General features: G+C 39.2%; 1 protein-coding gene across 13 annotated transcripts in view; it reads right to left on the bottom strand.

The window, feature by feature from the left end:
• Nucleotides 1-20,221, bottom strand: part of nrxn3b (neurexin 3b) — a 533,834-nt gene that overhangs the window by 259,442 nt on the left and 254,171 nt on the right. For all 13 annotated transcript variants that reach the window (XM_044106666.1, XM_044106675.1, XM_044106665.1 and 10 more), the window contains 2 exons: nucleotides 11,141-11,579; nucleotides 6,964-7,347 (listed from right to left, as the gene is read on the bottom strand). In XM_044106666.1, coding sequence (XP_043962601.1) covers nucleotides 6,964-7,347; nucleotides 11,141-11,579 — 823 coding nt within the window. The remainder of the gene's footprint in view (nucleotides 1-6,963; nucleotides 7,348-11,140; nucleotides 11,580-20,221) is intronic.

The raw sequence follows: 20,221 nt of genomic DNA, 5'->3' as shown, positions 1-20,221 counted from the left end.
TGGTGTGGTTTGGTACGCTGTTTCCTCTGTTTCTATTACAAAAGCCACTCGTACAACTGACCTGTAGCTCAACCTGTACAAAATAGTTATAGGTCTGGAGGGCAGTGGCACGAATTAGTTAGGGTGGAGCAACTGCACAGTCCACTGACTACGAGACAGAAAAACATCACTGCTTGCCACAAGCACATCCATCACATTTGTCGTCGCACTAATATGACGCCATGCTAGCAGTTTGGGTTTAATGATTAAGCTGCTAATGCTACATAAGAAACCCATTTAAAGACTCCTGGAGCGAAATCCAATTCAATCAAACAACGTAGCAAAACGGTGTTAGACTGATCTCCAACTGCTTCAAGCCGCAGACAGACAAACATTTATATTCTTTCAGCAATTCACCACTGAAGGCCAAACGTTGTCATGTAAATTCATAACCTCTGTTCCATCCACCGGGAGAGCATTGATCTCATCATTTCTACCCTCTCTCTCTCATCACACAAGTGCAAGCATAGCTCTCAGCTACAAATGTACTGTATAGCTTCGATGAGATCATGAGCCAGTACCACGTGTGAATACATCTCAGTGGCTGTTTGATATTGTCACCAGGGAGCTCTGGGGCACCGAGCAAGAGGAGAAAGAGCTGCTCTGCCAGTTTGACTACAAGATTTCAAGTCGCTCCTTTTGAAAAGACAAAATACCGCACAAGGTTTCACACCCAACATCTCAATCCAAAGGGCTCTCGTCATTCTGAGGGGTAAAATTTTATCACTAGACGAGAATGAAATTGACAAACTTGCGTTCTGGAGAGTACTGCAAATTTAGGGATGAAAAGCGGGCCAACATGTTGACAAGAAAATGACAAAAATCCCTTTTAAGGGTCATTATGAGGCCAAGAAACAGAATACAACTTTAAGCTTCAAAGATTTTCTTGCCGGAGAATAAGCCCGGTATGAGTCTTTAGCTGAAAATAAAGCTCTCGGGTTTTCTGATTCTACTTCAACTGTTTCCTTGCGGTTACAGGCATTGGGATCACTGACACCAGCACTCTGAGAAGACATCCCTCTGCATGCTTGATGGCCTCACTCTACTGTGGGTGAGAATGAGAGGAGGAAAGTGATACAGCATCCGTATCGAGCCGTGGTATATTTGTACAAACAGAAGGTAGTTCAGTGTGTTGAGACCTGACCACCAAGCAGACCAAGGCACCTTTAACGATCACTGATCTTCCAACGTGAACAAGAGGAAGATGTGGGAAGGAAACGAGACCCAGGCAGCTTCCATCATTGGCGGTAAGTTAGAAGAATGTTAATCCATCCCAGTTTTTTACAGACCTTTCAAAGACAAGGAGGCTCTTTGCCAATTAAAAGTAGGAAGATGTGCTGCCAAAGGAAAATAACACTCCCATATTGTGTTACAAGGCATTTGACACTAGAGAAATGCCATTTTGTTATGCGAGTACCATGTACAAAAGCAAATGTGCAACCAATCAGATAAAAATTAGACCCACTATACTCAATCCAACCATCCCATCCAGATGTAACCTTTCGTTCAATGTAATTATTTCTTGAGAGTTAAAGTGACACAACTTTATTAATTTGGTTAATCTGAGAACTTGAATATATTTAAAGAGCACTACAATTTAACTCTCAAAGGGTCATGTAGTCATTAATAATAATTTTCAAAAGTGATGGTGATTCCACATAAAAAGCAATGTGTCCCATCTTAACTCCTAGTAAATTCCACACTTATACATCCATAGAATTGAAAGGGGGACTAAATGCAAAATTGACATTAGTACTTCAAGGACATGACAGAATCTCATTTCCCACAAAATCTCCTTTACTTGATCACATTTAGAATTGTGTCAAATTATGTGCCATAGTAATGCAAACCTTTCAATATAATAGCATGAAAGGCAAAATAGGAAATGACTTCAATTCTTAAAAAGAAAAAAGGTTGATGTGGTATGTCCATATCTATTAGATATTGTCATATTGGCTTGTATTTTATATCCCAACTGGAGAGCATGAACTTCAATATTTTTCTCACTCAGTGAGTGAAGAGCTAAATTTTCCATTGAGTCAAGAAGAAGCCCAAAGTTGCATAAAAATAAGTTATTTCAGTCTCAACACAAAAATAAATTAGATGTCTCTGTAGCAGCATGTTCTGAATCAAGGGTTTCATAAGTCAAAGAAGAAGAAGAAGAAGCTAGAAACAATTAACAGGTTATTAACAGGTTCAGTCCAGGTCTTTAACTCATGGAAGGCATACAATTGGTTTTTGTTTTTCTACTTTTGTTGAGGAAAAGTGCCAACTTTTTGGTCTAAAGTCCCCAGTGACTTAGGGATTAATATGACTTATCATTGACGTAACCAGAATCTGTCATTAAGTTGGTAATTATCTGATAACAGTTCTATTCAAGTCTTATATTTTACGGATGTTGCCTTACAGAGGTCAATTTGAATTAATGCTACTTTACTGTTGATTGTTTTCCTTTAAGACTTTTTAAGCCATAATGTATTATTCACACAACATAATTTCCCTCAGATCAGTGGTACTTTCAATCTAATTGATATTAAGCAATTAATAATTAAAATTCACCTTTCATCTGCTTCTGTGAGAATCTGGTTTTCTTTTAAATGATCCATAATTACCTGTTGATGCAGGTTGGTTTAATCTGGTGATGAATATTCATTATTTAATCATTTAAATTCTCAGATTTTCTGCATTTATTAGAAAAACAATGCCAAGAAGTCATACTTAATATGTCTGATTACCCCAAACGTTTATGTATCTCAATTAAAAAGAGTAACATCCGTAGCGTACATTAGGTCTAACAGGAGAGTAGAAATCCTTCTCTGTACAGGCTGAAGCTTTTTTGTTCTCCACCTCCAGAAGTTGAAGGCAGACTTGCCGTCCTACGGGTTTTCACCCAGCGGCAACGGCGCTCATTGAAAACAGATATATGACCGTTCAGAGACCGATGTGTGGGAGGAAGCGGAACGGGACAACAGAAGAATAATGTGAGGGTGTGGAGTGGTGGGGGCATAAAACTTAATGTTTTTCTTCCTGTGGGTGGAAGACAGGCCACACTGGTGTTCATTTGTGTGTGTGTGTGTGTGTGTGTGTGTGTGTGTGTGTGTGTGTGTGTGTGTGTGTGTGTTGCTGTGCATCAGAAACAGTGTATTGCCCCCCCATTTCTTTGGATCAGGAATGTTAGAGAGAAAGCAAGAAATTTTATTACAAGAATACAATTTTTAAAAATATGAGAATAAAGTTGTAATAATGAGAAAAAAATTATTTTTCTATAATAAAGTCTAAAAAATACAAGAAAAAGCTTGCCATAAAAGGAAAATAGTCAAAATATTACGAGAATAAACCAATATTACGCAAATAAAGTCGCAGAAGAAAGTCCTAATATGACAAGAATAAAGAGAAAACATTACTAAATTATTATAATGTCATAATGTGAGAATAGTCATAAAATTACAAGAATAAAGTCATGTTAATATGAATATACATATACTGCTTTATCTGGGACTTAAGTACAAATTTTGCACCACAAGCAAGCGATTGCGAAATGGTATGACGATACAAGAATCCTTGAGTGTTATGATTTTATTCTCGTAACTTTATTGTATTACTCTTGCGATTTCTTTTTCATTTTCTTGCCATGACCCCAATAGTCCATCATATTTCATGAAATGAAAATATATTCAAAGTTGCCCGCGCCTCTGCTTTCCCTTGAGCTGACTTTCCGTCAACTTTCTCAGAACATCACCAACACTAAACAAGCCCTACTTCTGTGTGTATGTGAGACGCAGCGTTTCAGGTTGTACATGCTGATATTCTCCACTGACTCCGTTAATGACAAATTATCCTCTCTCCACCTAATGTCACCGCTTGATACAACAGTCTGGTCTCCAGATGCTCATTACTCGCCATACAAGCAAGGTTCTTTACAGGCCCCGGGCTCTTGTGAGAGTGCTGCGAGACCTCTGCTGAATCGAGCAAATCTCTGTAAAATCGTGAAAAAGCCAGGAACAATCTGAACAATAGCCTGATAACACACTCTCCCACAGCCTGGAGTGTCCCCCCATCTCCTCTGCTTCATAAAAACTTTATGCAGCCAATCTCTTAAAAACTGAGACAAGAGCAGCCCATTTCACCAGCAGGAAGTTCAATTTCTCCAGGCAGGGCGTCACGAACGACAAGAAAAACCTGGCAAAGGAAAGTGAAATCCTATTAAATCTTTCAGCAAAACCCTTCCATAAATAATGCGAGGGGAAGTGTCCCGGGTCGCATTCCTGGCTTTTTGCTGAAACGGTATGCCGTCCACTTCTGTAGAAAAGCTATTGTTAGTCGGCCACCTCCGTCACGTCTGCGAGATTTGAGGAAGGAGGACATTTATTTTCAGTCATTTTAGCTTTACTGTGAATGCTTAAATGCACACTAGGCTTTGCCCAGTGATCTGCGTTGGTCAATTTTCATCTTCATCGCTGATCTTTTTCCAATCCGTGAACAAAAAAAAAACAACAAAAAAAACAAAAAAAAAAACCCTCTTTGGTGAGGAAGGTGATGCTGTGAGAAGCTTGGTATTAAAGAATGTAATAAGGACAGGGTTCACACACATTTCAATATTGTCCGCATTTTCAGGTTAGAAGTGTTTAAATTTTATTCTGATGTTCTTACAACATTATTGACATTTTATTTTAAAAAATATTAACCTTTGTATATTATTGATTTTTGATTTGATATGGAGCCATTTAACTACGTTGGCATTTGGACCCACATAGATCAGAAAAATTTCCAAACTGGATTGTCTCACACTAAATGCAGATTCTTTAAAGCCTACTCTCTGAACTTTGAACTTAGAAATAATTTGCATAAGATTAAGAAAAAAAATTATGCTTTTGCATTTCAGCTACACCCACTTACAGACTCAATTTAAGGTTTTATAGAGTCCAAAAAAGTAGAGAAATTATATTTTCTTTGATTTGTAAATGCGTGTCGGTCATTTAATCAGTGAGTCAAAAAATAAATAAAAAAGACTAATGGAAAAAATCAATTATTCAACATGTACGTTTCCAATCAGAAATAAAACATGTCAGTGGAATAAAGATCAACCAAACAAACGACTGCAATATTGAGAATTATTAGATTTTTGTGTGAATGAAACATTTACTTTTTTCTCCACACTTACTCAGTTCTGAAAAGAAATCATGAAATCAAACTCTGTATTTATCCAGGCTGCTAACAGTGAATAGGAGTTTTGTAAACTGACAGAAAACTAGGTGCTAGCAATTCTCTTCCTTCACTGTTTAATACTTTTGAAAGCTTTCTACCTCAATTTTGCAAGCATAAAAAGGAGCCAACAATTTGTACCCACCTTGGGGAGGCATTATTAAACTGCTTTGTCAGTGGACTGACCCAGAGCAGCAATCAGCAGATAACAGGGTTGAAAATATGTCAGGAAAGATGCCATTATTAGGCCTTCATGTGCTCTCTGCTTAAAACACTGAAGTTTGCTCTCACATGTGAAAATTTGCATTTTTATATGTGGAGCACATTTTTCCCCCCTCTAAAATCTCACACTTAAAAAGAAACTTCATCATAGGGAAAGGTCAGACATTTTTTGAAGTGGGTCTCTGTGAAGAGGCTTAAGAAGAGTTCCACCTAATCGGCAGTAGATAACTCTCTTTGTGACAGCACTTTAAAGAAACAGGAAGGAGGGGCCGGTCTGAGCCAGTCAGAGACAAAGGAGGATTTATTTTAAAATAATCTCAATTATGTTGTAGCGCCTCAAACACATAAAAAGAGTATCACTGCCACATTAGATGGATATTTACGGTGAAAACGAAGGTAGTTTGTGGCCCATGACGATCACCTTCTCGTGGGAAGCACATAGTGCAGAACTGAACTTGTTCGGTGCTTCTACCCATAAAGCCTGCATGAAATCTGCAATAACTAATAAATATGTTCTCTCTCCCGGAGCTGCAGGAAAAGGGCAGCGTCATTCTTTTCCTGTAGGTTGTAGTTTGGGGTTTTCACAGCTTGTTCTTCATATCTTGGCAGAACTCTCGTCTCATGCGGCGTTCTGCACGTGTTTTACAGGCTACACGATTCTACAGGTGTACGTTGCTAACATGAGATGTTATGAACAGCTGAAATGTAAACGGCACTCGCTAGCTGCGTTCCCATTAGAAATGTGTGCAAACATTGTGTAAAAAACACAATTCCGCATTTGAGGTGTTTCCATTAAGCAAGAAATATGTTTTGTTCGCGCAATAAGTCATTAAAAACATCACGCGCCATCGTCCCCCAGCTACTTCCTGTCTTCTTCTCGGTTTACGACAGTGGGAACATCTGGTTGTTAATCATGGCTCAGGTGTAAAAAAGTGTTTTGCCAGATAAATCAATTTTATTCCAACCAAAAAGTAAACCTACTTCAAGCACCAAAACATTTGACTGAAAAACAGGACTTTTTTTCAAAATCGCTATGCTTCTATTAAGCAAATTTATTTTCAAAAAGTCAAAGTGTGCAATGACGTGGATAATGGAAACGTGGCCACTGTCTTAAAAAATAAAGCAAAATCCCTCTCCGTCTGTCCCACATAGTGCGGCATCGCTTCTCATTTGAAAATAAATCATTATCATTAACGACAGAAAAGCTAGATAAAATTTTTAATGCTGTTAATGATAGTTCTTCAGGGGAAAGTGGAAAAATCTTTGATCAATGCACCTCAAACACACACACACACAAAACAGCTTGCAGCCTATAAAAAAAATAAAAAAATAAAAAATAAACTTGCTTTATGCTCTTTCAGCCTCCTTAACTGAGAAATCAATAAACCTCTGCTTGTTGAAAACAACCTCTGCTTGAAAACAAACAGATTTATAAAGTTAATCTCTCAACTGATAGCAAAAATTAAGAGTTTACAAAGCAGGAGTTCAAAGACGACTGACCTCTCTCGCAGGTGCTGTCCCAGAAGCCCGTTCCGGTACAGTCGCAGATAAACCGGTTCCATCCCTCCTTACACGCGCCGCTGTTCTTGCAGGGGCTGCTGTCGCACTGCTTCCCAGTCATCTTGCTGCACGACGACTTGATGCCGGTCGCGTTCTGCGACTGCGAGATCTGCCGGATGTCCTTGCTGCGTCCGTCGATGAACAGGTCCCGGATGCAGCCCACGTAGCCGTAGTCGAGCATAGCGGTCCAGAGCTCGGTAGGGAGCACCAAGCCCGCCCGGCTGTCGGGCAAACCTCCCAGGTAGAGGTCCCCTTCCAAGTCCAAGATCTCGTTTTCCCCGCTGGCTGTGAAAGGGGTCCGGCGGCTGTTCACCGAGATGATGCCTGGGTTGAAGAGAAGTGATAATTATTCTTTTTTTTACGTAATTCTTCTTAAATCGAATATTGTTTGCTGTAGTATTCTTGCTCCCCCAAACCTTTACTTTTCAAGCTGTCATATTTCGAGTCATCAACTTTAGGCCAGAGGTGTTGAATGTTTTACCCAAAGAATTAAGACAAAGCAGAGAAGCACCTGGAGGTGTAAAAAGGCGTGATGATAAGAGTACAACGCTTTGCTCTGACGGTGCTGAACCGTCGTCTGTACAGATGGTGCTGCAGACCCATTTCTGGAACCCTGATTTTCTTTAATCGCTGACACTCTACTTCAGGGAACCACTAATGAGTCCCAAAACCACAGAAGAAGAGAACAAAATAAGAATAAATAATTACGCACTGTTTCTTTGTGTCAGGCGTCAAGTCTCTATTCAATCAAAATATAAAATTTGCCTTGCAAAAAGATCGGAGGACGTCCACTAAAATTCTTTGCCCTCTTTTTAGTTTGAAAGTATTAAAAAAATTCCTCCTTTAAAAGATGCTTACTTGACATTTCTAGAACTGCAAAAAAAAAAATAAAAAAATAAAAAAGATTTAAGCCCAATGAGAGAAAGTGTGGATTTTAGGAACATTCAGCTCCATTCTTCTGACCACATAAAGTGCACACAATGCAGTTTTCTTAGGTATGACTTACTTTTGTGAAACTCTGCTGTGGAAATGCACTTTGTTACCCAGTTATGGTTTTTTGTGTCAGTGTGTGATTGTTGGCAAAATAAAAAATATGCCACTTGATCGTACTTTTGATTTTTGTCAATGTTCATCTTATTATTAGAAGTAACAAGTCGCATAATTTCCAACAATTCCCACAATTGTCTTGTCAGCCTACAGAATATTTTTCCCAAAAGTCTTAGGGAACATCAAGATGCTTTTTTTATTTTTTGCTGAATGGGTAGCAGGCCTTTGTGTTTATTTTTGAAGAGTTTTTCATCTCGAAACGCTCTCATGGATGCCATTTTTGCCAAGTCTTTCTTCTATTGTTGAATCATGAACACTGGCCTTAAATGACAAGAGTGAGATCCGGATTGAGGCTTTTCAGGGCTCTTTTGTGAATCTTATTTTCATTCGCTGGAGTCCAAAATCCCAGGAAATTGCTTTGTAGCCCTTTCCAGCCTATAAAATGTCAATAACTAATACTTCTCTACAGTCCTTGAGTCCTTTAGATTGGACCACGAGGTATGTAGGCTTGTATTCCAAATTTTTACAAAAACTTTTTCCATCGTGTATCTGAAAAAAATCCACATTTACACATCAATGGAATGAAAACGCAAATAGGAGTGGAAATCATGCAGTGAGCGTAGAAAGCCTGTAGGAGGTGGTGAAAGTTTGAAGAGTTTCTGATCCACAGGAATTTTGTCAAAATGCTTGGATTGTATAGAGGTGCCTGTGCAATCTGTATATACTTTAATGCCAACATCAATATTTCAAACTGAGCTGATTTAGCTTAAACACGTCAAATATTCCAGTCCACTGTCATTGTGAATGCGTTGTGTGAAAACTGGATGAATGATGGCGTGACTGGCATCATCGTTTGTTTATGTTTTTGATTTACCGTTGTAGTTTTGTCCATCCAAAACATCGTTACCATGTGAACGAGAGGACAAAGCATTTGTGTTTTACTGTCCTGACGTTGTAGTGTCAACGGAGCCTTAGCCTAATAAATGTCACAGATTCTATTCAAGGGATTTCTTAAAGTGTTTGGATGTGGCCAGTGGAATGAAAGAAAAAAATATGTGTGTTCTCAGTTAAATCATGATTTAAAAAGGGAGGCATTCCATTTACTTACATAGGGTCAGGTTAGTTCGGATAACTTTTTTTCTTAAATGGAATCTGAAAAGAGCTTTTCGTGTCGACTTATGTCATCTTTGTTCGGTGTTGAAATTTGCTTCACAAGCTCAGATATGCCAGTGTGACAAGTAATGAAAGCGTAGGAATATTCTAAGAAGACAGATGTCTGGGCCTGTATTACTTTCATGAGTTTTGCCTTATAGTTGTTATATCTTAATTGCCACCTTAAATATTTTACTTTTTTTTTTTTTTTTTATAGAAGCGGATGTATTATTCAGCAGGCGGACTCTGCTCGTATCACATAACCTATGCTGTATAGGATATCTTCTTCAGGCTCCATTGAGGTCCAAAGCATATGGTATAGGAGATAAAGAAAAGGTCTCTGTTTTTATCCCCTCACAGCCTACCATTAGCTTGCATGAGAACAGTGAAATATGAGTTCCCAAATATTATATTCATCTTGCAGCGCGGCAGAAAGCCAAGCTCTTTGTGGACATGAAATTTAATTCACCCAGACTCCTTATTAACATTTCACTCATGCCACAAGTGTGATTATGCCTGTTCTTAACCATCTTTCAGTCTGCTATCCATTTATCTGTCTCATTTCTCTTTTTCCCAGCGAAGAAATCCAACTTTCTGCTCCACTATCGCACTTGGGGGCTGTGCCGGTGATTAATCAAAGCAGCGAGCTCTGACACACGGCTAAATTGGCTGCTCCAACCTGATATATAACACGGCAACTAACACAATCGTGTTCTCTGGAGGATCTCTCTCCTAATGCAGAGATTGTATTGAGTCTGGAGCTTAAGGCAAGAGAAGTTTCAACCCCTGTTCGCTAATACAATCTTCCTCGAGCATTTTCTATGTATTTAGCCATGTTTTGAAGTCAGGGAACCAACAAATGGAAGGAAGCCAGAAAAAAATTGAAGGGGCTGGGTTGTTATTTAGAGAAGAAATAACTTTACCCTGGCAATAAATCATTTTGAGCCATCTATCTCTATTAAAGCTTTATGACATTCTAAGGTTGGGAATCCCAGGAAGCTAAAACAAGCTAGTGCATAATTACTTTACAGAGTGCCGTGATAAGGAAAATGTCTCCAATAATTTCATAGTAACTTAATGTGCAGCAGTGGTTCAAAGTTTTGACAAGATAATAATTGTTGTGTCTGCAAGCTGCAGTTTTTGTTGGGGTTTGGTTGTTAGATCTTTACACTATATTATTCATTATTCATTTTATTAACTGATAAAAACATCTGACAGCTGGGGGCTGTCAAATATGGGACCCCATATTTGGGGTTAAACAAATATTTTTAATATTTGTGTTTTTTCCATATTTGTTAAAACAGCCACTATGTCGTGACAGTGTAGTATGAGACAGATAATCTGTGAAAAAGACTGAGCTCCTCTACCTTCTCCTAATGCTAGCTACCTCAATGCACAGCTCGGTCAGAAAAAAGACAATCACAGCCAGGAGGAAGGACTTGGCGCTGTCTATCATGTCCTCTGCTACGCCACAGCTTCTTCCTGTCAGCAGAATCTGCCATGAATGCTCAGGCTAAGAAGAACAGCCAACGATAATGGTGGATGAACAGTTTTCCTGTAATGGTAAGTTGTTTATCCGCCATTAGCACACTGAGCAGCGCATATCTGAGGTTGATTGACAGCGTATGACCCTCCTCCTGGCCCTGATTGGTTGGTTTAGACCAGAAGTGGTTAATTTCTCCAGATGCCAATAGCAGCCCAGAGAGACGGTGGAAGACTTTATTTTTTTCACACATTATTTGTCTCATACTGTGATGATGATGGTTTCTGTGATGATGGTTTTACCAAAATGTAAAAGAAAAGACCCCAACATATTTCTTTAAAAAGCTACCTACTGTAGCTCTAAATCCTGAAAACTGCACAACAAAATCTTCTCAAAGTACTCCCTCCTCTACTTTATTGTTTTCAGCATCCTTACCAGAGCGGCCGTCCCTCTGGATGTCCACGTGGTGCCAGGCCCCGTCGCTGACTTTAGCCTGAGTGGCCTTGACCTTGATGGTCCCAGAGCCCATGTCCAGAAGAAGGTACAGCCCTCCATCTAGCAGCTCCACCGCAAAGAAGTCCACCTTGTTGTTCTTCTGGCCCTTGGCGTCGCGCCGGTTTTGTGGTTTGCCGTGGGTGAAGAGTATCAACCCGTTGGGTTCCGAAGTGCGGAAGTCAAAGGATATGGAGCCGACGCGCTTGGTGTTCCACTTGGGCAAGGCCAGGAAGGAGTCGGGGGTCTCGAAGTTGATGGGGTCGAGCGTGGGAACGTTTTCACACTTGAAAACCACGTCTCCTTGGAGCTTCATCTTCGGGTCAACGATGCGGGCCAGGCGAGAGAGCTCCAGTCGGATATCGTTGTTCTTGTACACCACCTGAGGCGGGAAGAGAAAAACAAACAAAAACAGAAAGGAGAAACTTAAATGTGAACGGCAAGCTGAAAACCTGATGTGAGGAGCATTTTCCTTTAATAATCTTTTAGTACAGTCATGAGCGAAAATTTAATCTCTCTCTATAAATGAATTGAACTCCATTGCCAACTGTGATATTATGGAATCACGCTCTGGTATTATTAGACGTTGCAGATGCGAGGACAGCCGGATCGATAAAACTAATATCTTCGAGGATTTGTTTGTCTCAGAGATCTTCTATTTCAGCTTCAATTTATTCAAGATGGGAAAAAAAAGGAGATTGTAAACAAATGCAGGAGTGCATTTCTGTTCGATTGAACATCTACTCACCGAGTGAAGTGATGGCAAAATTATTGGTGAGTCATTCTTTGCGAGGCCGGGGGAAAAAAACAAAACAACAACCACCAAAAAATAAAAGAGTTTGCGAATTGAAAGTGAAGGCCCGAGGGAAATTCATGACTCCCGGAGAATATTGCCATTTACTCACAATAAATTCACACCAACCCTATAATCATTCACAGAAGAAATCAGCATCACATGCAAGTCAAATACAACAAAACACCAAAGAAGAAATGGAGAAAAATAGCATCAAATTGGAATCCACTGATGCAGAAAATTAATATTCCCCCCCAACTCCCCTTTTTTTTTTTTTTCTCAGAAAGGAGTTGGGCTTTTTTCTGGTATGTAGGGCAGAGTTTGTACAGGAAGCAACAACACTGTTAGGAAGAGCACAGCTGTCGGCAAACAGATTTTACTGCTGTGGGATTACTGGTAATCCTAGAAGATTTGTCATTAGATAGACATAGGTGACCCCTATTTCTGAAGTGGACTCATGAGGCAGGGGCCAAACAGAGAGAGGAGGAGAAATGTGTAAGACATTAATATCCATATTGGCGTGGATATTGAAAAAAAAAAATGGGGGTATCAGTGACAGTGTGCCCAATCCATAAGGATGGATCTATTCACTCTAATTCTTTGTACTCTGAGCGATATCATGCTTTATTACTATTTAATATTATATTTATAATTCCCAATTGGACTTTCTGAACCCTTTGAAAGAAGATTTGTTACAGTTTATTTTTTTTACAGTTTTTCTATTGCTTATCTTAATTTCGCTGTTTTATTCCTATTATCACTGGCTGAAAAAATTCAAGTTGTTTTTACATGTTTGACCAAGCTCAAGAAGCTATTGGCGTATTTAAGCAAGTTGTTCTGGTGCAGAATTATCTCAAATTTCTGATTCAATACATTCATGGCTGTGTTAAAAAAAAAAAAAAAAAAAAAAAAAAAAAAAACTCCAAACATTTCAAGTCATTTCAACTTGTTTTTGATTTTTCTGTATGCAGTCGGAATCAGCCAATACTAAACCTCGGGTGCCTGTATCGGAAGTGGAAAAAAGGGGATCAGTGCATCTCTAAATGTTAATACAAGTATTTTAAAACAATCTTCATTCTCCTGGCAATAATGTGTATAATGGCACATTTGAGCTTTAAAAGGTACGGCAGAGAGAAGTGAAAAATCTATTTTCTTTTTTGTTGATTGTGCTGTGCGGATCTTCAGTGCTGTGTGTTTTGTATCTTTTACTGTGCTGGAAGAAGTCAAAACCCGACTTCTCTGTGGTCAACAACAAGGTTGACCTGGAAAGAATGATCAAGTTTTGGTCTTAATTTTATCTGGATATTTGATGATGCTGTTCTCATGAAATGGTAGAGCTCACTTCTGCCATAGCCAGGACTTTCAAGCAACGTCCAAAATGTTTCTACAGAGTTCAGGTTGGAAGTTAAGTGGATCTGTGTTATTGTCCTGCTACAGTATTCCATTGGCTCCAAGTTTTAACCCAGCTGGCCCAAAATGTGTCCCTCAGATGGATTGAAATGGGTCAGGATGTTCTAATACAAACCAGGAATCGCATAAATCCATGCCTACCATAAGCCAGAAACAGCTGAAACAGCAGTATCTTTGTCCGCAGTGAATCCACTTTTATATCAGCAATACCTGACAGAACACCAACCAAGAGAGAAGCACCTCCACACCATGAAGCACCACTGAAATCTTAAGCTGACCTCATGCCCAATACAAATTTCTCTATAGGAAAGGCTGTATTGTAGATTACAGGTTGAGTAATTTACTTTACCTCAAATACAAAGAATGATGGTTGATTCTTAGACAAAATTGATTGTCAATGATGCCAGACAAACATCAAAACTGATTTTGGAATAAATGAAACAAGTTGACTTTAAACTACTGGCATATATCCAAACTCAGCCCACACAAAGCACATAAAATGTGGGTCTAATTAGGAAGACCGATGAATTCACGTAAATCGTACCACTATTTCCAATACGAACGGTCAACATTGGGCCAGAATTATGCCAGAAACTTGCTGGTGAAAACAAAAAGTGTGCAGTTTCTCTACAGGCAGCCTAGTGGAAATATTCCAAATATCACATGAAAATATGCATATTTTGGAACTTTTACCTGTAATTGTGATCTTGTGTGCATTCTCAAATCTCATTTCCGATTTTTGATTTTGGATACAATTACAGTTAGTGTTTTTTTGTACAATCATAGAAAAGGCCGGTTTCTATGGCACCGTAACAGTAGCTGCACTAACTATCAAGTGCAGGAAAACGTAGGTCTGGCAAATATTTAGTCTGTTTTATCTTGATCAAGTTGCACAAAGGACATTTGATTTGATGAAACTTCATCAGAAACTACATCCTTTAAAGTCAAGAGCCTTGTTTCTGAAACACACCTCATTGTGAAACTGCTTCCAGATAATACCATGTGTGTGCAGATTTTAAAATCAATACCACTGCCTCAAAACGCAATTACACAAACAGCTAAATGTAGATTGAATTAATAAATAAACAAAAGCAGAGAAACAGATGGATTTTTAGCTATGCAAGATAACTTGGCGCAAAAGGATTGAGAAATGGGTCTACTTATACACCAGTAAACATTAGCGGTCCCTGAGTACTTGTTATCCTCTAATCCCTTCATTCTCATGCTCTACCCAGCTCCTCGCAGAGTCTTAATGCTGTATTCACTCCAATTAGACTATAGCTGATGACCACCATTAGGTAAAATGAAAAACCTTATCTCAACAGAGAGGCACCTGGAAATGCCAGGCAATAAACCTTCTGCCCTTCGTTTTGGTTGGATGAAAGTGGAAGGATATGAACTAGAAGCAAAGGTGGATTGGACAGTAAGGTGGCATGTTCACAACTCAACCTACTGTAGGAGGATTCAGATGTCAAAAACATAAATCTTGTTAAATCTGTGAAAGGGTGATTAATGCAAGAGGGGACTAAAGGCTGGCAGTTGAAGTCCATTGAATATAGTAACCAGAATACAGGGAAGATTGATGCTGGTCTCTGTAGAGAGGAGTCGGACCAGACAAAACACTTCAGTTAAATCTTCAATCTGCCTACTTGTGTAAAAATAAACCCTTTTTACATTAAACAATTACCAACTTCTTAAAAACCCACTAACCACCACTATACTCAGTTGAACAGTATGTTTTGGTATTTAGTCATTTGGGGAAAAGTTCAGGGCAGCGCACATTAGCAGTGTTACACACACGCAAAAATACACTATTATTTTCTATCAAACACACCAGTAGAGTCTGGTAGCAGTGTGATGCCCCAGCCTCACACCCTGTGAGCCTCTGTACACCTGTCTTGTTCAGAAGTGTTGACACCTCCGATGAAACTATTCAAGGCTGAACCCCAGTAAAAACTGTTACGTCTTTTCAGCAAAACACATCTAATGTGTTTTAAAAGACGCCAACCGCCGAATGTTAAATGACGAGACGAAAATAAGTTCCCTTTTAACCCTCTGCTTTTTTTTTCTTTTTTTTTTTTAATAATCAACAAATAAGTAAAACCAAAGAGTTTGTAACGTGACCAAAAAGCCAGAGTCTGACGACAGTGAATAGGTAATTTTGAACAAGCCGGGGGGAAAAAAGTGCTCAAAACTATCAAGATAGAGGGATGGTCACATAGATGTAAACTAATTGAACATCATTATGATTTATAAATAGACTTTACAGGTAAATTTTACTGACAGTTGTGACACAGCTATAAATGTGTAAGCAACGGATATGAAGACGGCCCACAAATTGAGTTGCCAATAAAAGCATAGATGTTTAGAGATTGGTATGTTGAATGTTTTAGTGATTTCAATAGACACCATGTAACGTCACATCATGTAATAACGTAATGAAATTGGGTTTTAAAATGTAAAACATAATTAATACAGCATTATGTAATAAAATTCTTGAACGCATTCTTAATCGTTTTGCTCTGAACAACATCAAGGCTTCCCTGAGAAAACTTGCGTAGCCCGGTGGTCGGGGCGCCGAGGCGGTCCACCGGCGGCCCACCGAGGCGGCCCACCGGCGGTCCACCGTGCTATTTTCTTAAAAGATGTTACGCAGACAGGAAACATAAAAACATTACAGGGCAATTATATGTTATGGGAAGACATCGCCAGTGAAACAATATTTAGACCCACATCTAGACTTAAAAACAACAAATCAAAAAACACAACAAAAATGAATATCAATTATTTGCACTTCTGTTTAATCCAAATTAAGTCAGCAGCTCCATGAGGCCCCCAGAGGTTCAGGGGCCCTATAAATGCTAATATTTTAACACAGACCATAGACACATAAATGTAACATTTGTTCATTGAGATTATCAATGCTGCTAAGACAACAGCTTGTATAGCTTGTATATAAAATGCAATGCCATGGCGTAAAACATAATGATTTCTTTACTATGACATTTACCAACTACATAATCACTACGAAGCCAAGCATGTTTTGTCTCATGCATAAATATATTTAGATAAGAAGTCATTTATATTTCACCATCATCCAATTTAAAAGCATATCTTCAGAGGGGGAAATTATGTAAAGTATAAGAATGTCTGCCTGCTTTCTGAGATCCTTCACAGTCTAGCTTCCCGGTTTCAAGCATATTTAGTTTATTCCAACTAATGAACTGTACGCAGAGATGCAAGAGGAGCAATGAAGGACTGGACTAACTAGCAAAGAAAAATGGCACTCAAGTTTTTCTCTCTTTTTTTGATGTTGTTTATAACCCATAACATGATGCTCCACTTTAGTTTGGCCTTCAAGTTCTCCTGATCTCAAACCAAACAAACAACCCTAACCCCTAACCTGAGATCTAATGACAGCTCAACTCACAATTAATGTAATTTGAAGGATCTGACACTGACCTAGATATTACACACCATCTTTAGAGCTATAATGGAAATGATGGCTCAATTAGTTGGGGACAGCTTCAGCAAAAAACAATGTTAGCAAACTTTAGGGAGGACTCATAAATGGGAGGTAGAATGGTAATTTTGGAGACTTTCCAATTTATTGAAAAGTTTATGTGTCTGTAATTGAGCCTCTTGAAAGCTCATTTTGAAATATGGTTTATGTAATCACAACATTTCTTACGATATTTTGTTTTTCAATGAAGTGCTGTGCACATCATCTATGTCGCTGCCACCTGCGGTGACAGACGGAAGACAAGAACATCGCACTGTGTACTGGAGAAAACTGGTTTAAAGCGTTTGTTTTGCCAGACAAACTTCAATTCTGTAATATTACTAAGGATTAATTAACTGCTAGATGATTTTTTGTTGCAGGTCAATAAAAAAAACTAATGTTTTATGAAAACACAGGCTGACAAAATTCTCTTGATCCTTTAGGCTGCACAGGCTGCAAATTTGAAAATCCAACCTTTACGACTATTCGGTTTTTGTGCGAGCTAATATGATTTGTTTCTGCTCGTTGCGTTCGTTTGCTCCTGCTTCCAGCTAACCGCTCACTCGGAGAAAATCAAGGCATCACTTTATAAGTAGCAATTAACCAAGCAACCACTCAAATGAGATCATAGTGCCAAATCATAAACGGGGATTTCACACAAAATGCTGCTGGAGCTCTGTAGGTGAAATCTGAACCCTGGTTATCTCTCTCTCTCTCTCTCTCTCTCTTTCTTTCTTCAAAGCACTTTAACACCTTGTATTCTACTTCCAGCACACTTTTTCAGACCTCTCTCGGGTGGGAGAACAACATAAATATTACATGAAAACAGAAGGAGAGGCGCTTTAATGTTTCTCATTTGCTATGAAGAACATTTTACTCACAGCTCTGTGATGGTCACCGTACATGTCTTAGGTGCAAAGTTGCTCAGAGACCCTCCATCAAGACACACCTGGCAAAATTTAAACAACGTGGAGCGAATATTTATGAAGAGTAAAACCTTACAACAGGCTTTACAGCCTTCAGATTTGCTGTGAAAAAAAAAATCTTTGCAAACAAAGATACGGCCATGTTGTTGTGATATGTACTAATCAAGCATCCCATTTCTACGATTTCATCCGGCCTGTTGCGGGCCGATCGATAATGCAATCGAAAGGATGTCATAAAAGAAGCAAAGAGTACTGCAGCTTATATTTATAAATTTATATACACCTCCATCTTAGGGTTTGTCATGGCTGAACTATCCGTTAGCTTATCAACAGTCTTATGGGCCTCATTCGTAATGCCACACACAGGAGGCCTGAAACGACTCCATAAAGCCAAGACGTAGCATCTCTGCTTCCAGGACGGTTCATCGATCTAGCCTTGGTGAGGCTGCAAGGAGCGAGGTGAGGGTAGGGAAAAGGGCAAGTGGGTTGGAGTGCCAAGGAGGCGCACAGGACACGTAGCACGCAATCACACAACCTAATCTGCTCCAGATCAGTGATCGTGTCCCTTTTGGCCGCGGCTGCAGCTGCTGTCTGTTGCTGATTTAACCTCGGTGTTAATGAAGGAGCTAGGTAATCGCACTGAGGTAAACTGAAGATACGAGAAGGTGAGGCTCTGCAGAGGAGACGGATCGTTCAGATGCACAGATAGATACATGAGAAGCAAATGTCTTTAGTTGCCTGCAAGCAATTTAACGCGTTGACATTGGGCCTGAGTCCCTTTAAAAAACTCCTGCTCTTTCTGAAACTACGCCTTCAGGAAGTCATCATAACATGGCCTCTCCATTAAACCTTTAACAACATTTTTACCAACATTGTGCAAAGAAGCAGCTTGTACAATCAGCTTAGCTGATGTACAGTTCCTCCAGTTGTTTGCTAATTACTGCTGGCTAGTCTGAAGGAGCTGAGTGGGGTGAGTCAGGGAGTTGGGCTGCTCTATGAGGCGAAAGCTTGGAAACTGCAGCTCAGAGGACGAGCTGCTTCCTGAAGGCGGGGTTAGGTCCACCCAGGTGTTTTTCACAGCTGAATAGTTGCCGTGGGAGAGTCAAGGAGTTCCTAAAACATCCATGTATGAATCAAGGCAACACGGCAGTTATGTATTTGATGAGGGAATGACATAATAAAATGATGTAAAGCTCAAAAACGTCAATTGTATGTGATACTGCCCCTTCAAATATAGAATGCAGTGTCTTGAGGCACACATTTGAATCCATTGACAAGACAACAAATGTCATCTAACAGACGAAAACGTAAATAGCTACAATACCTCAAAGCATATGTATATTAATATGGCCCTGCCAAAGTCCAGACCTGAATCCAATTCTTCTGTAGTACAGCCCCATCCAACCAGACTGATTATCTTAAAAATAGCAGTGGATAAAATATCCACTGTTTTCCAGGTGCAGCTACAGGAAAATACTCAAACTGACATTTGGTTCAAATTGCAGTGGAATGTAGCTATACAAAATATTCACTTACATATCTTAGGTTTATATTAGTAAAATAAATAAATAAAAATCATGAATCATTTTCTTTTCAAATTCATAGCTAAAACTGCATTGGAATATCACATAGAATCCCATTAAAATAAATCAAAGTCAAATGTGGCAAAGTGAATAAAGGGTAAGGGCTGAGAATACTTTTGCAAGGCACTGTATAAAAAGACTAAATCTAGTTTGTAGAGTTGAACTTAAGAAAAAGAAAAAAGAGAGATAATTGTAAAAAGCACTGCAGTGGCAAGTCACTCCAAAACAACATCCTTGTGACAGTGTGAAGATATATTTTGTGATTTGTGTGAAATGAGCCTTTAATTTGACAAAATAAAGAGAATGGGGCTAAGCTCGTCTAAGCAGGAAACCTCACCGTTGCCACATGATGCACTATTCACGACGACGTGCATGGCGCCACCACTACCCTCCAACCACAAATCCATGCACACACACACACAGATAAAGCGTCCCTTTCAATCTGTCACATTAACTTGTCCATGAACTCACAGAGAATGCTGCTGAGGCTGCAGCTCAAAACAAAACCCTTCACCCTCCACAGCGCAGTTCCCCTCACCCCCCAACTCTAACATCCTTCAGAATCTCAGCTGCAAGTTGGCTTTTCATTACTATTGTGTAAAAACAAACAAACAAAAAAAAAACAATCAGAAACCGAAAAAAAATAATGTTTACCCCGTCAGTTACAAAAATCATCTCTGACATACTTAATATGCAATAGTTTGAGTTCCTCCTGCATCTACAAGAGTGTTTTCACGACATGGCGCTAGGCATTCCAAACAGCAGCTGCTTATTTATTCATACAGAATTAGATTAACCAACCCCGAGAGA

This window comes from Gambusia affinis, linkage group LG22 (assembly GCF_019740435.1).
Source record: "Gambusia affinis linkage group LG22, SWU_Gaff_1.0, whole genome shotgun sequence".
Lineage (NCBI taxonomy): Eukaryota > Metazoa > Chordata > Actinopteri > Cyprinodontiformes > Poeciliidae > Gambusia > Gambusia affinis.
This window is presented reverse-complemented; position numbering and strand designations above follow the sequence as displayed.